The sequence below is a fragment of the Equus quagga genome, chromosome 2 (assembly GCF_021613505.1).
Source record: "Equus quagga isolate Etosha38 chromosome 2, UCLA_HA_Equagga_1.0, whole genome shotgun sequence".
Taxonomy (NCBI): domain Eukaryota; kingdom Metazoa; phylum Chordata; class Mammalia; order Perissodactyla; family Equidae; genus Equus; species Equus quagga.
In genome coordinates this window covers 86730475-86746194 of record NC_060268.1, presented here as the reverse complement: position 1 = coordinate 86746194, position 15720 = coordinate 86730475, and the positions used below count along the sequence as shown (strand labels likewise).

The 15720-nt window shown below is 59.7% G+C and overlaps 1 protein-coding gene across 1 annotated transcript in view; it reads right to left on the bottom strand.

Annotated features, from left to right (window-relative positions):
* Positions 1-384: 384 nt before the first annotated feature.
* Positions 385-15720, bottom strand: part of RGMA (repulsive guidance molecule BMP co-receptor a) — a 42798-nt gene continuing 27462 nt past the window's right edge. The window contains exons 3-4 of the mRNA XM_046655474.1: positions 10122-10636; positions 385-2772 (exon numbers count right to left, since the gene is read on the bottom strand). Coding sequence (XP_046511430.1) covers positions 2050-2772; positions 10122-10636 — 1238 coding nt within the window. The 3' untranslated portion in view covers positions 385-2049. The remainder of the gene's footprint in view (positions 2773-10121; positions 10637-15720) is intronic.

Genomic DNA, 15720 nt, shown 5'->3' with positions numbered 1-15720 from the left:
CAGTGATCCTGGATCTCAAGCCGGTCCACCCAACCTTCAGAGGGCGTTTTATGTCCTTCCCCGCAAAATGGCCATTTGTGTGCATGCTCTGCTCCAGCTTTGCCAGAGCAAGGACCCTGGACCCCTCACGCCCCAAAGGCAGCCCACCTTAAGGAGAAAAAGTAAATTTTAGAGAAGCAGGGGGCTTAGGCTGTTAAATTGCTACGTCTTCCGCACACGTTCACAACACTCATACATACACTCGCACACACGCCAGCTGCCTCCCCAGATACACATGCTGTAAGGGGACACCCACCAGCGAAGTCACCTCTCCACCCTCAAAGGAACCGAAGTCTGTGCAGAAAACAAACTCCAACACGCAGTCCAAAAGAAAATAACAAAACAAAAAAAAACCCCAAACTTTACTTGCATTTAGCCATTAATAAATAATTTACAGTATGTACACGCAGTGACACCCCACACAGGTCGCAGACACAAGGACACAGTGAGGGGTCCCCACTTCCAAGCAGAATGCGGTCAAACACAACCAAAATAAAGTGCTTCACTTTTTACTTCCAACAGAGGGACCATCTAAAAACCAGCAGGGGCCTTGCCCCACCAGCCCACCCACCGGGGTCTGGCAGAGAGAGGGGACCTCTTGGAGGGGGAGGCGGGGACACGTCCACAGCCTCCTGGGCCAGTGTATGAGAGGTCCCTGGGGAACAGCAGAGGGGTTGCCGCAGGTGCCAACGGGTGGGTGGGGACAGGGCGGGGCTGTGGGGCTTCTGGGACAATCGCCCCCTGGGGCCTCGCCGCACCTTTGGGAGCGGAGCCCAGTCTCGTGTTGGTCCCTGGGTTCTCTGGAACAGCAGCAGAGGCGGGACCGGTCCAGGGCTCCTCCGACAGATGCGTGGCCCAGGCTCCCCGCAGCAAGTGTCTTTTGGCTGTGTGGCCACGGGGCTCAAGGGAAGGGACGGGACGGAGGAGACCCTGCAAGGGATGCTCAGGGCCGAGAGGCCTTCCAGATCTGCTCCTCTTCCCAGAATGCAGACCTGGGCAGATGTGGCAGGCAGCACGTCTTGGGGGGGGGGGGGGGGGGGAGGCAGGGCAGGGGAGGAGAGAACAGAGGATCAGGGCAGGCCAGCTGGCCCTATCCACTGGGTCTCCTGCCCACGCGCTGCGGCCCAAGCTCCCTGGCCAGGGGCTCTTGTCATCTGCTGGAGAGGCAGGAACAGAAATCGAGGGGTAGTTCTCTGTTTAGACATTTAGAAACAAGGACTTGACTTCCTACGCACAGTGGGGAATGGGCACCAGGGGGAGGGGCCAGAAAAGGACATCTGAGCCCACGAGGGGCATAACTAAGAGCACCTGCCAACACGTATGGTCCCCAGCCGCGGGGCTCCGGCGCAGGGGCTGGTGACCGGTCCGGAGCCCGTGCCCACAGCAGCCAGGGCGCACATGGGGGTCTCCCCTCGGCTCACAGGGAGGCCACAGGCAGGAGGGCACCCGGAGGACACCCCCTTGTGGCCAAAGGGGTATATGAATTTGCTAAAGATGCCGAGCATCACCCCGGGGGAGAGGAGCTCTGCCTGGGGGGCCCGCCTTGCGGATGCCTCGGCCCCGCCGGCTTAGTGTGTGCGAGTGTGCTCGTGTGAGAGTGTGTGCGTGCGGCGGGCGCAGGCGGCCCCCGAGTGCGCGTGCAGCAGTCGCCGGGCCTGGTTCAGTGCATTAGGGGCGGGAGGAGCCGACTCTGGCCTCTCCCAGTGTCTCCGGCGGGGCGGGGCGTCGGCCTGAGGGGCTCTGGTGTGCACATTCACACCGCAGGGCGGGCGGAGGGGCGCAGCGCCCCCTCCCACAGCTCTACTATCACAAACATCACAGAACCAGTCACCACAACCGTGTCACGGGCCCTTGAGAGGGCGGGGCGCTGCCCCACGCCCCCAGCCCTTGCCAGCAGACAGCCCGAGGCAGCTCTGAGGTAGCTGTCCCACAGCCCCCGGCTCTGACCCCTGCAGAGACCCGCGGGCCATCGGGCGGCCGCTGGGGACAGGCAGCGCCTCGCTCTGCGCCCTAGGCGGCCATGGCCTCCAGGAGCCCCGGGAGCATGGGGAGGAGCAGGAGGCTGCCCAGGAGGGGCCTGGGGGCCGGGGATAGCCCCGCAGCGGCCGCGCGGTCTGGCGGCTCCTGAGTCCTCTCATAGAGATGCAGTCGGTCCTTGTTAGAGTGGAGCATCTTCACGTCCTCCAAGGCGTAGTAGGCCGCCAGCGTGAAGTTCACGTCCCCCGTGGTGAGCAGGTCGAAGACACAGGCCTGGTAGTAGAGATCCTCCACGGGCAGCTTTTCCTTGCACTTGGCCGCGGCCGTCTCATACGGGAAGGTGTCCGGGGCCGCGGGTGCCGGGCTGGCGGCCGCCTGCCTGCGGGTGCCGGGGCCCTCGGCGTTGGCGCGGAAGGCCTGGAAGTCGATCTGCTGGTTGAGGGGGCAGCCCCGCAGGCAGAGGTAGAGGCCCTGGCTGTCCCGGTCCTCCACGGCGTTGACCACCTCCTCGGGCATGCGCACTGCGAAAGTCAGGTAGCGGCCCACCTGGCGCACCACAATGGTGGTGCCGATGTACTTGGCCTGGATCTCCACGTGCTGGCCCGACACCTTCTCCGTGATCTTCAGGCTATTGGCCCCGTGCTTGTCCCCGCCGTTCTTGGAGCCATCGGCAAAGGCGGCCGGGAGCTCGTCCATCTCGGCCTGGTACACCTTCTGGTCCACACACTCCTGGAAGTTCTTGAAGATGATGGTGAGCTGCGTGTGGGGAAGGCAGCAGAGAGAGGGGGTTAGGCAGTGCTGGCGGCTGCAGGGGGAGAAGGCCAGCCCCATCTTAGGATGCTCTGGACTGAGAGCAGGGGATGGGGGAGCCCCCAGGATGCCCCAGACCACCCCTTCCCCATTTTGATCACCGTTCAGTTCCATCTGCACTATTACTATTAAAGAAAAACTATTAATGTTTTTCTTTAAAACAACTTGCTTTTTTACTTAACAATAAACCGACTTCGTGGAACTGTAGATCACGACCCTAACTAGAAAACCAGCTCATTTACTATATATAGAACCACATATATGAACCATAAAAAGAAAAGCATAGCTCATTAAAAATAAGAGGTCCTTACCCACTGTAGCAGGCTGAATAATGGCCCCAAGATATCAGGCCCTACTCCTTGGAACCCGTGAATGTTACCTTACATGGCAAGAAGGACTCTGCAGGTGTGATTAAGTTAAGGATACTGCGATGGAGAAATTACCCTGGATTATCGGAGTGGGCCCTAAATATAATCACAAGTGTCCTCACAAGATGGAGACAGAGGGAGATCTGATCACAGAAGAGGAGAAGGCCATGGAAACAGAGGCTGGAGGGATGTGGCCACAAGCTGAAGGATGCTGGCAACCACCAGTGGTTGGAGGAGGGGAGGAACAGATTCTCGCCCAGAACCTCCAGAAGGACCGGCCCTCCTGACACCTGAATGTTACGACCTATAAGACTCATTTCAGATTTCTTGTCTCCAGAACTATAAGAGAATAAGTTTCTGTTTGTCTGACGCACTCAGTTTGTGGTATTTGTTTCAGCAGCAACAGGAAACTACTACGGTCCACAAGCATCTAATATCATCTCTCTGCCACCAGTGGACCTGCAGCAGAATTCCTGAAAAAGGACCACAAGCCACTGGCTGCACAGAACAGCAGGCGGAACAGAAGAGACTGATGCTCAAAGAAAGAACGAGCAGGTGAAATCCACACAGGCGGAGGCCACAGCCGCAGGGCTGCCCTGAGGGGTCGCCCAGCCTTGGAGATGAGCAGGAGGAAGAGGGAGAGGAGGAAGGTGCCGATCAGTGAAAGGGAGATGGGGGCTCCGGGCTGAACATGCAGCCCTAGCCGGGCGGAGCAGGGAGGCTCATTTCTGCTGGAGCCTGCAGTCGGGGGCGAGGGGCTGGGCTGAGCAGCCACATTAGTAACTGTCCTCCTGAGAGCCACAGACACAGGCACATTTGCTGCATCTGGTGTGGGGGGACACTGCGTTTATTATTTGCAGTCCCGTATGCCACTGCAGGGGAGGGTGACATTATCGTGGATTTCCAGATGGGGAATTTGGGCTCAGAGAGGTAAAGTGACTTGCCCAAGGTCACACAGCCAGCATGAGGCAGAGCTGGGCTGAGTCTGTTGGTTTCTAGCCCCTAAGCTTTGTCAGCCACAAGCCCACAGGGTGGGAGGCCTGGGAGAAGGACGAGAAACAAACAGCCCGCCGAGTGAATGGGTTTCTCCCTGTCATCCTGGGTGAGGAGTCTGGCTGCTCTCTCCTCTCCTCCAGAATCCTAACTAGGAAGATCATACGGGGTGAAGACGTGAGTGAAATTGGAAGAGAAACAGCCCCTGTTCCTGCTCCCAGGTGCCAGCTGTTCTGCCACTGGTAGCTCTGGATGCCTTTCAGGCCACTGCCCGCCCTGGACCAAGGGCAGCTAGAAGCTGAACTCCCAGCCTGAAGCCAGGGAGGGAGGCAGGGCGATGGCAGCAAGGTGATGCCCAGGCCTTTGAGGACACCCTGCACTGCCCCCCGCCACCATTCCCAGGCCTTGTCCCCTCACCCCTGACACCAAGCTCCAACCTCCTCCCCCCGCAGGAGAGGAAGGGCCTGGCCAGCCGGCTCCCAGGGCCCCTGAGGGCTCCCACAGCTCCTCAGAGGGTCTGTAGGCCGAGGGGCCCCAGCAAGGGGCAGGGGCTGCTGATGACACGTATGGCCTGGCCATGGCTGAGTTCTCTGCCTGGGCGCCCTGCGGGACGTGGCAGTTGGAGGGGTGATGATGGCCTGGGACGGCTCTCGGGGTGGAGGGCAGCGCTGTGAAGCGCCAAGGCCTAACAGTGGGTGTACAACAAGTGGGTGTATGACAAGGACAGGCCCCCAATCTGCTAGAACCAAAGATGAAACCAACAGCAGCTCTGAGGGGAAGGGAGGCAGGGAGAGCCACTAAGGACCTCAGTTCAGACAGGAGGGTCAGAGGGAGGCTGGCCAAGACAGCAAGGGCAGGCTGGGTGGGGGCCACAGGCCCAGGAGTGTGTCCGGCTGCAATTCTGGGTGGCTGGGAGCATGGGGGCTGAGGGGAAGCCGGCAGGGAGCGGCCTTGGCCTGGGGTCAGGAGCAGCTGCTGAGAGGAGAGACCTGAGGACTAGAGAGGGGGCGGCCTAGGGGCCGCAGAAAGTTCTAGGCTGAGCAAGCAACACTGTAGTGCGAGCCTGGCTGGAGGTGTCCCTGGCTGTGTCATCGCTGCTCTGCGGGCCCCCCTTTACGCATGGTGTAAAGCTCAGGGGTCACGGGGGGCAGAGAACGAGGGGCCTGGGACCTTCAGAGAGGATGCCGTGAAGGCCCTGGCCAGGCTCCCTGGACAATCCTTCTCAGAAGGGCGAGGATGAGAGGGACTCGGTGAGCGGCAGGCCACAGGATGACTGCAGGGGACTCAAGGAACTGGGCCTTCGTGGGCCCCTCCCTCCATCAAAAATTGAAAAACTGTATTTTGTGACTGCACTGCCATAAAGACTAACACAGTCTACGCTGGATTATGCTGATGCTCCCCTCTGACTTTAAAAGAAAGGAAAGCCTTTCCATGGGCTACTGGAATTCTCGGGCCTTCGGCGCTGTCCCCGTGGGGCCTGATGGATGACTGGCCCTGGGGGCAGCGGGCACATTCTGCCATCTTCACTGGGCACAGGAGGGGCTGGTGCCTTGAAACCAAAGGGCAGAAGCTGGATTCCACTGGGTGCTACATTGGGAGGTCCTGATGTGCACAGCTCGTTGGGCACAGGACTCAGTTTCCCCATCTCCCTCCCCAAGGTCACAGCCTGCTCATGGGAGGGGGCACACTTCTGGTTTGCTGTGGGATGTCAAAGGAAGCCGCACGAAACTGCCACACGGCACGAAACTGCCACTACCCTACCCTCTCTGACCTGAGAAAATGGTGACTTCAGTCACGCTCCTGCTGCTTCCCAAAGGCTGCCACCCTGATGTGGAGGCTGCCTGCGGGGGGCCGTGAGGTGGGCCAGCCAGGGTGGTCTGGGCAGTGGGTGGTCCTGCCACTGGGGGAGGGGACGCAGGATGAGGGACTCTGGTGTCCCTGCCTGGTGTGCAGGGCCACACAGACGCTGGGAGGGGAGCTGCTTTCCAAGTGCCATCAGTCTCCCTGGAACAGGAAAGGCTGGTTTCGCTCTAACCGCCATCTCTCGTGGAGACAGTCTCCTGGAAGGCTGACAGGCAGCTCGACTCTTCTTGGCAGCGATGCCAGGACTCAACCACAAGTAACAGCATGAAGGGAGCCTGTCGAAAGCCGGGCGGCTCGCTGCCAGCACGGCCACGGGTGCGGCTGCCGCTCCTGCCTTGGCTGCCCCCCTTCCCAGAGGGGCCTGGGGCCCCTCTCCACCGAGGCGGGCACAGGGCAGAGGCCTGGCTACAGCAACAACTATTTATGGAGCCCCAACGGTGTGCCAGGCCTGGGACTAGGGGCTGTGTCCACACGGGGAGCAGCACAGCCAAAGACCCCTGTCTTCATGGAGCTCATGCTCCGAGGGAGTCACAGACCAAGTGGGTGAATGGTGCAGTGTGACAGAATGGTAAGTGCTCCGGGAGCCAGCAAGGGGGGAGGCAAGGGGAAGGCAGGAGCTAGAGTGCCTCTCCTCCCTCAGCCTCAGTTTCCTCACCTGTAAAATGGGGTGCTGCCAGCCCAGCTGGAAAGAGGGACAGAGCAGGGAGCTGGGCACAAAAGGCAGTCCCATGGGGGCGAGAAGCTGGCTAAAATGTCAGCCTGGACTGGAAAACACTGGATCTTGATCATCCACAAGGACAGAGGGACGGCCCGGGCTGGGTGACACCAGTATCACGGGAACTGAGTGACAGCCCCTGGGTGAGGCATCACGGCTGAGCGGAGGAGGGGGTGTGGGTTCAAGGGGGCAGAAGAGTCTGGCAGAGGGCTCTTGTGGGGGAGGGGTGGTCATAAAAGCCCCAGACCCTCATCACCTTGTAGATAAAAGCCTCTTGGTCTCTCTTGCCTCCCTCGAGGCTCCAGGCCCCTCTCCCACGCTCTGCCCGGCTCTGCTGCAGCCCGCTCCTGTCCTTCGAGGGCAAGCTCAGTGGGAGGACTCCAGGCGGCCTTCCCCAGCACTCTGGGCAGAGCCGGGCCCCCAAGGCCTGCAACATCCTGCTGTCTGAGCACCCATCCTGAGCACCCCTTTGCAGGTCTTTGTTCTCCATTCCTAGCCTGAGAGCTGTGGGGAGGGAGGGAACGCCGACCACAGAGGCTGCGCGAGAGAGGGGTCTGGGAAAGGTTTGCTGAAGGAATGAGCGAGCAAACCTGCCTGCATAAAGGAGGCCCGAGAAAAGAGGCAGGGGCAGGCCAAGGGCACTGGCACCCAGCCACCGATGTTTCTCACCCGGTACCACAAGGCTCGAGTCTGCCCTGGGTCCTGAGACCGGCCCGGCCACAGACACTGACCCTGACCCTGTCACTCTTGGGCCCCAGGCAGAGCCTCCTGGCTGCTAAGTTCTCAAGGTGGCCCCAGGTCACAGCAGAAAGGGGCTGGGCTGGGCTGGGCTGGTCAGGCTCTGTTGCAGAGCCCCATGCCCTTCTGGAAACCCCACACCAGGATAGGAAGGGAGGTCCTCCCACGCCCGCTTGGGCAGTTCTGCTGGCCACAAGGTCCAGCAGTGGGCCTGGAACAAAGCGGGCATTTGAAAAATGTGGGCCAGCTGAATGAATGGAACACAAGAATGAATGAATGAATGATGAGTCCACCTGGCTTTTGCACAGCACCGCTGGGCTCAGAGGGTGGCATCCAGGGGTCCTAAGCCCAGGCACATCGCCCCAGCCTGCAGGACCCACCCTCCACCCTGTCAACCCCCAGTCACTGGGGACAGCAGGCCAGCCTTGCTGGTCGCTAACCATAATTCCTCCCAGGTCCGTGCTCGGCTCTGTTATCACATTTGGTGCTTATACCACCCTGGGGCAGGAGTGGCAGGCCTCCCGAGGTCCACGTCCTTCTCACACCCCAGACCTCCCCATGCGCCCTGCCAGGATGGAACAGGGAGCCTGCTGCCGGATTTAGAAGCTGCAGCCTCAGGCTCCCGGTGTTCATTTATCTTGGCTCTAGGGAGGGAGGCGGGTAGGTGGAGGGGCCGCAGGGAAGGCAAGGCAGCTGGGTCCTTGATGCGGGCCCCCCTCCTTCTGTGGAGAGCTGGGAGGGGGGACAGGGCAGAGAGAGCCCTGGCCACAATTCTGCTGCCCACTAGGCTTCATGGCCTGTAAGGGCACCCTCAGGGCGCAGACCTGCTTGTTTCCTACCTTGGGCCCAGAAAGAGGCCCCCTGCAGGCATGCAAGGGCCACCAGAGCAGAGGGAAGTGGCAGGAATTTTCCTGGCTGCCAGGTCACCTCACTGTCCTCCTCTGGGGTGTGGAGGGACGGGAAGGAACAGAAACGCCCTTGTGGGACAGCCTGGCACTGCCTGACTCGCTGCCTCGCAACGTGCTCTTCCTAGGAAAACACACCCGCTGCCAACCCGGAAACTCCAGGGGCTCTGGAGGGCCAGGCCCTGAGGAACACAGAGGTGTCCCCACCTCGTGGACTCTCAAGAGTCTGGCTCTGAGGCCAGCTCTCTGGCTGAGTCTGGACATGAGGTCCCAGGAGACCCTCCTGGAAGTAGCTAGGGATGGAGAATCTGGGGTGGATGGAAATGTCCCATTGCTGAGGCCACAGGCCACATCGTGGCTGCCTCTGACTCTGGCCCTGTGAGCAGGACTTGAGTTAGCCACCCAGATGCTAAGGCCTCCTTGGGTCAGAAGGCGACCAGCTCGTGGTGGCCTCTGGGGCTCCCCAGATGGAAACCGCCTCTCCTGGTAGTGAGGATATTTAGACTCCAGAGTCATGGGCCCAGGTCAACTCCTAGCTCCACACTCTGGGCTGACTGCACTTTGGGTGGGAGGCCACTTTCCCTCTTGGAGCCTCAGGTTCCTGTTGCATCAAACAGAGTTGCCCCAGCCAGGCAAGGCCCACCCAAGGGCGGAGGAAAAGGCTGCATGGGTGTCCCTGGGCTGCTCAGTGAGCCGCTTCCTCATGCTCGCTTGTTCCATCTTCCCCCATTCCCACTCACAGAGAGCCGTTTCTGCTTTGGGGCTGCAGCCTTTCCGTGTGGGTGTGGCACTAAAACAAAGGGCAGGACCACAACCCATAGCCCTGGCCTGCAACCGAGCGTCCCCAATGCCTTCCATGCACCAGAATCACTGGGGGCTTTACAAAAGCACATCTGACCCCACCCAGAGATTTGGGGTCAGACCCATTTCTGCTCAGTTTGCAAATATGCAGCTACATGAGAATCCCTGGGTAGGACCGGCACCTCCAGGAGGCTGCCAGGTCCACTCGCCCAGGGGGGGTTATGCTCCCATTACACTGTAAGCTCCCTGGGGGCAGCAAAGGGGCCATCTCTGTAGAGAGGCTCCTCTTTGCCGGGCTTTATCACTGGAGTTTTACCAAGACATAGTTTGGGGGCAAGAAAATAATATTCTGCAAGATTGAAACGGAACTCTCTGGGAAATGTTTCTAAACTTCTTGGACTATAGCCCCAGCGAGAAATCCACTTTACTTCTGGACCCAGTGCATGCACATGTGTGCATGCATACACACCCACGTGCACACACACACAACACTAACTTTCACAAAAAATTTCCCCTAGGCACGTACAATGCATTCACAAACTCCCTTTTGTGTATGCTAGGTGATGCCTGTTCCACTTTGCACAAGTTAAATAAAAGGCTCCACGTGTGCTGGTTTCTGATTCTAGAATGCTGCCTTTGCAAACCTCTAGTGGGCAGTGTCCAGAAGTTGGAGAAATACCACACTCTAGGCAACATGCAGAAGTGGTTCCTAGGTGGTTGACCTCACGACAAAGAATCTCTAGAACATTCTTTTCTAAATAATCTGCCCATTTACTGAAAATAACAACGTGGCAGGTGGGCAGAGAGGGGGGTGCAGGAGGCACCTGGGTCCCATAGGGGCGGGTCTGGGCTCTCCTAACAGCAGGTCCTGGGGGGTGTGACCCGCCGCCCCCGCCTCAGCCGCATCCTCACCTTGCTGGTGGCGGTGGCGGCCGAGCCGGGCAGCACAGGCGTGTTGGTGACTTGCACGTTCAGGTAATTATTGTCGATGAGCGGCCAGGCGCCCTGCACCTTGCAGGTCTGGAAGCGGTCTGTGAAAGTCCTGAGGTGCGGGTCCCCAAAGAGGCCGCAGTGCGTGTAGTTGGGGGTGGCCGCGTGCTTGTGGAAGCTCTTCTCGTAGTGGCAGATCTCAGGGCTGTCGGAGCGCTCCTGGCTGTCCCCCGGCGGCGGGAGCGTGCGCAGGCGAGGCTGCGACGTGGGGCCATCCTTGGAGCAGTTGTGCTGGCTCATGAGGTCCTCGATGCCATGGACCGCCGAGTGGTAGGCCAGGTCGCCGCGGCAGGTGCGCGCCGTGCGCCGCGTGCACAGGGCGTAGGTGCGCAGCGCGGCGCAGAACTCGCGCGCCTCGTCCGCCACCTGGGACTGGCTGCCTGCCGTGGCGCTCCAGAACTCAGAGTTGCACTTGAGGATCTTGCACGGGGAGGTGGCTGTGGGGAAACGAGGGGACACGCATCAGGCAGGGTGCAGCGAGCCCAAGTCGCCTCCAGCGCCGTGCGCCAGGGGGGCCGGCACATGGCACGGGGGCCCTCCTCTCACACGGCGCCACCCGCACGGCACGTTCGCACGCAGACGGCTCAAAAGCTCCCGTAGGTGGTGGCGAAGTGTGGAACCTGCCCGTCCCGCCTTCCAGATTCTTCTGCACAGTCCCTAAGGACCCCAAGTAGCCATCCATGTAGCTGGCACGCTGAAAGGGTTAGCGGGGCCCCTCCCACGTTCCTAGCCCGCGAAGAGGAAGGGTCAGTGTTTCTGGGCCACAGGACTGTGGGAGCTGACAGGCCACCCTTGGGCCTTTGACATCTGTTGACACTTTCACAGCCATCCCTAAGAATTTTGGCAAAAGCAACAGAAATTTGGCAGGGAATTAAGCCCCACTGTTCAACATGTGTCCAGAGCTCTGCCACTGTGTGACCCTGTGCAAGTGACTGAACGTCTCTGTGCCTCATTACACTTGCGTGGAAAATGGGAGAACAACACTATCATGTGAGGTTGCTCAAAGTGTTAAAGGACTTAGGACGGCACTGGCAGATGGCAGACGCTCCATGAATGCTGGCTAGTATGATTATTATATTAGCACTTGTCACAGAAGGCCTGGTTCCCATCGCCTCGTCTGCAGAGTAAGGACAGCTTCCCTCTTGATCCGCGTACCTCCATCCCTCTCTATCCTGCTCAGGAAAGCTAGCTGGGAAGCAACTGAGAGTGGTAACTGTGGATCTGCCCTAAGCAGTGTTGTTTTGTTTTTTTTTTTAAGTCACTCGCAAGCTTTCAGACCTTTGTGATAATTAGCTACAAATGACTCTCCCCAAGAACCATGGCTTTAGCACACCCAGATCTTGTACCTGGACATGTGGAACCTGCCCTTTCCTGGCCTTCCAGATTCTTCTGCACAGCCGTATTGAGCACACGTGGCTGGCATGCAGACAGGCAGCGGGAGAGAAGTTTCTATATAGGATCCAGGAGCAAAGGGGCCAGCCAGCTGGGAGGCCCGGGCTCTGGGGTCGAAGCCCAATGCTGGGTGGTCAACAGAGGGGAAGGGAGCTTTTGCTCCAGCCATTCCTGGCTGGGCCACTAACCTGGCTTGTGACTTTGGAAAAATCTGTATATGTCTCTGGTGCTGGCTTTTACCCATAAAACCAAGTTGTGAATAAAACCAGGGACAGAAATAAGTGAGGGCAGGCTAACGAGAGAACCATCCCAGCAGCTGCCTGTGTGAGCCCATCTGGGCTGCGTGGGTCTGGACCTAGACGCCTCAACCATCCGTCTCACGGAGCTGAAGTGACCTGCCCGAGTCAGCCACCTGGGCATGGCAGAGCTGGCGCACGGCCTCAAATTCAAGCTTTTCCCCACTCGACCTGTGTCTGTCGCCTGCCAGCAAACAAGGTTGTTTCAGGTGGTAGCTGGGTGAACATTTCCTTCTTTCAGTTTGAGAAGGTACGGATTGCCTTAAATGTGTATTAGGATAAGTAAAACAGATTTGATGGAAGACCTACAGATTTTCCATGTTCATAGCTTTATTTTAAGTCAGAGAAGGGTGCTGACTCGAAGCAGCAGATTCGGCAAGGAATAGGTGATAACTGAGGTGAAGGGACGCCGTGGCCAACGGTGGGGAGCACTGGGCATGGTCCACCTCTCAGAGGCATGCTCCAGGGGCAGGTCTCCCTTGAAAGGCAGCTGAAAGATTCTCTGACCCTGTCGTCTTCATGTGCCCCAACCTACAGAAGACATCCAAGGGCCCTACCTACCCCTGGGCTCCAAAGGGCTAACGTGGTCAGCGGGCCCTGGCCGAGGGTGGAGGGTGGAGGGGGAGGGGGTGTGTGGAAGGGGCTGCGTGGAACAAGTGCTTTGGAGGAACGCAGTGCAGAGGGACTGGCTGGGGTGGCCACCAACCCTCCAACTCCAGTCAGTGGCCTCACGCAGTACCCGCTCTGCAGCCTCGCTAATCCAGGAACGGGGTGTGCTCACCTGCCATCTGCCTTCTCAGAATCACGTAGAAACAGAGAAAACCGTCCAAAAGGGACACAGGCCTGGTGCTGAGTTGTGGCCACCTGGGCCCTGCCCACCACCCACCAGCCCACCGGCCCAGGGACCCCTGCCCACGTCCAGGCTTGGGTCGCCCTCTGGCCCTCATGCCCAAAGGAGAGAACGACACCGCCTGTCCGTTTACCAGCAGATGCTGCAACACAAGCAGGAGCTGCGCTGGCCTGCGCTCCCCGCCAGAGATGGCAGAGACTAAAGTCACAGCCAACTCACCCTGTCCCAGGCTTGGTGCTAGGGGCCCTGCAGACCTCCCTCGGCCCCAGGGACTGGCACTGCTGCCATTCCTGCCTCGCAAGGAGCAAAGCCAGGCTCAGCGAGGAAGAAGCCGAGGCAGGATTTGAGTCCAGCCCATCAGACCCGAGAGCACGTGCTCCTGCAGCACCACGGCATCAGACAATCTTAGTGCTCACAGTTCCCTGCACCAGCCACTGCCTGGTTCAAGGGCCCACTCCACCTGGGGGGACCTCAGTCTCCCCCCGCCCCGAGGACCCCTCCTGTGAGGCCGAGAGCCCCCACCAGCCAGGAGGCCTGGGGTCCACACACTGTCTGTGGCTTCGCCTCCAGCAGACTAGTTCCAAGGGGCCGTTTCTCGGCGTGTGGCCCGTGGAATGCGCAGGGACTCAAAGGCCGGGGTTGGGGATGGCACATAGGGCAGGACCAGCCTGCACACAGTGGGGGACATGTGGGATGGCCCACTCCTGACCCGGTTTGTGGCTCTGTCCCCGCAGTGGGCGACTCCCCAGGTTCCTGAACTTCAGGGGCACGTGGTGATAGGGCTCTGCTCTCCTCACAGCCTGAAAGCTGGGCTCAGCGCAGCATCCCAGCCATGGGGCTCTCCGGTGTGTCTGGCACTCAGGACCGAAATCCCACTGAGGCGCCCCGAAAGAGGGTCCCTCACATACTCTGGGGTCACAAGAGGGATCTCTAATCACAGACGTGGCTCTTAATACCTGTTCAGAGCAGGTTCCTCCAGTGTCACTGCACGCCCACCGCCTGGGCTCTGACTCAGTGGTCTCACTGGGCCTCAGCGTGTGCGTTCCTGCCAGGCTCCCTGGGGAGCCCCTGCGGCTGGTCCACGGGCCACACTGCTTTAGAGTTGGGTCATTTCCTTTTCCACAGTCACAAAGGGGCCAAGGGAGAGCCCGGTGGAGCCAGGACAGGCTGGAGGGGGTGAGCGGGGCATCTCCTCTGGGCAGGCGGGGGCTGTGAGGGAGACGGCTTTCCCAAGGAGTGCAGCCCACAGGGACACAGCAGCCCACCCAGCACAGCCCGGGCCCTCAGCCCTTGGAGACGAGGGCTCTCAGCTCTCTACTCAACACTCAGCGCGGTTCCTTCACTTGCACCCACTGCCCACTCCAGCCCTGGCAGGAACAAGACAACCCCAGAGGGGGCCTGGCGGCTCCTCCCACCACCCCCAGGTGGCCACAGAGATCGCTCTCCATCTGCCTGTGCACTCAGGAGCCAGGCAGGGCCTCCACTCCTGGGCAGCTCCACGCAGGAGTGAGCTCCTCCGGCCCCTGCTCCCTTGAGGTCCTGCCGATGCCATTGCTCAGCCGTCTGGAGAACGTTCTCGATGCTATCACCCAGGACACTGGCCATGTAGGGTGATGGGCAGAATGGGCAGTGGAGGGATGGTGTCCGGCTCAAACTCCTGCTCTGTCCCCTATTAGTAGTTGTGGGAACTTGACTCTGCCTCAGTTTCCTTGTCTGTGAAGTAGAGGGCTGCCGAGGATGAAATGGGGAGATGGACATGGCATGCCTGGGATGCAGGGGACATTCCATAAACAGGGTCCCTGACAAATGTCTCAGAGAGGGGCAAATCCAACCCCCTGTGAGATCAGAGGGTAGAAGTCCCAGATGGGGGATGGGAAGGGCATTGGATGGAAGCCAGCCCTCCGCTGCCTCCCCGGGGGGGGGGTCCCTGCTGGTGCCCGGGCCGGCCTTTCCACCTGGATTCTGATTAGCAGACTCTGGGCAGCCCCCTTAATCCGCTCACTGACCACGTGCACGGGCTCACCCCCGCAGCCTACCTGGCTCTGTCCAGGACCATGACTGTCTGGGGGCCACACTTCCCATTGCACCTGGGGTGGCTTCGCCCCTCTGCCTCACTCACCACCTAACTTTCATCAGGGGGGGTGCTAAGGACTGAGTGTATCCCTCCAAAATTTACATGGTGAAGCTGTAACCCACCAGGTGATGGCATTGGTGGGGGGGGGGGGCGCGTTGGGAGGTAATTAGGTTTAGATGAGGTCATGAGGTGGGTCCCCCATGATGGTATTAATGTCCCTGTGAGAAGAGACAGCAGAGCTCTCTCCGCCACGTGAGGACACAGCAAGAAGGCAGGTGCAGGCCAGGAAGGGAGGTCCCCCCAGATACCCGCCATGCTGGCACCCTGCTCTCACACTTTCAGCCTCCAGAACTGTATCCTTGCCCCTCTCTCTCCTCCCCTCCCTGGGCCCTCCCGAGTCCCCTCTGCAGGAGCTGCCAGTGCCATTCAACAGACAGGCAAACCGAGGCCTGGAGGCGCTCAATAGCCCTCTTCTCCCAGGTGCTCTGACACAGGTGAATGCAAACCACAGCCTCCCCCACAGCTGCTTCCTCCTCCTCCTCCTCAGACCTTTTGTCCTTCTACACACACCAGGCAGTGCCCAGGGGCCACAAAGACAAATAGAGATGACAGTTCTGCCCTCAAGGGGGCTGACTGGGGAAAGGGCTGTGTACCCATGAGGGCATCGGGCAGCGGGAGTTGGGGAGCAGAGGGGGTGGGCACACGGGCTGGGCCTCACCCCACAAAACAAAAATAATGACAATGATAATAAGACTGGCACCCCTTGGCCTGTGCGGATTACAAATTGCTTGAATGTTGGATCCTCACAACTCCTCTGAGTCATGGAGCAGGAATTTTTATCTTCATTTTAGAGATGCAAACACCTCTGGGGCTGGAGCCAGCCTGGCCCACCCAGCCAAGCTTTGGGGC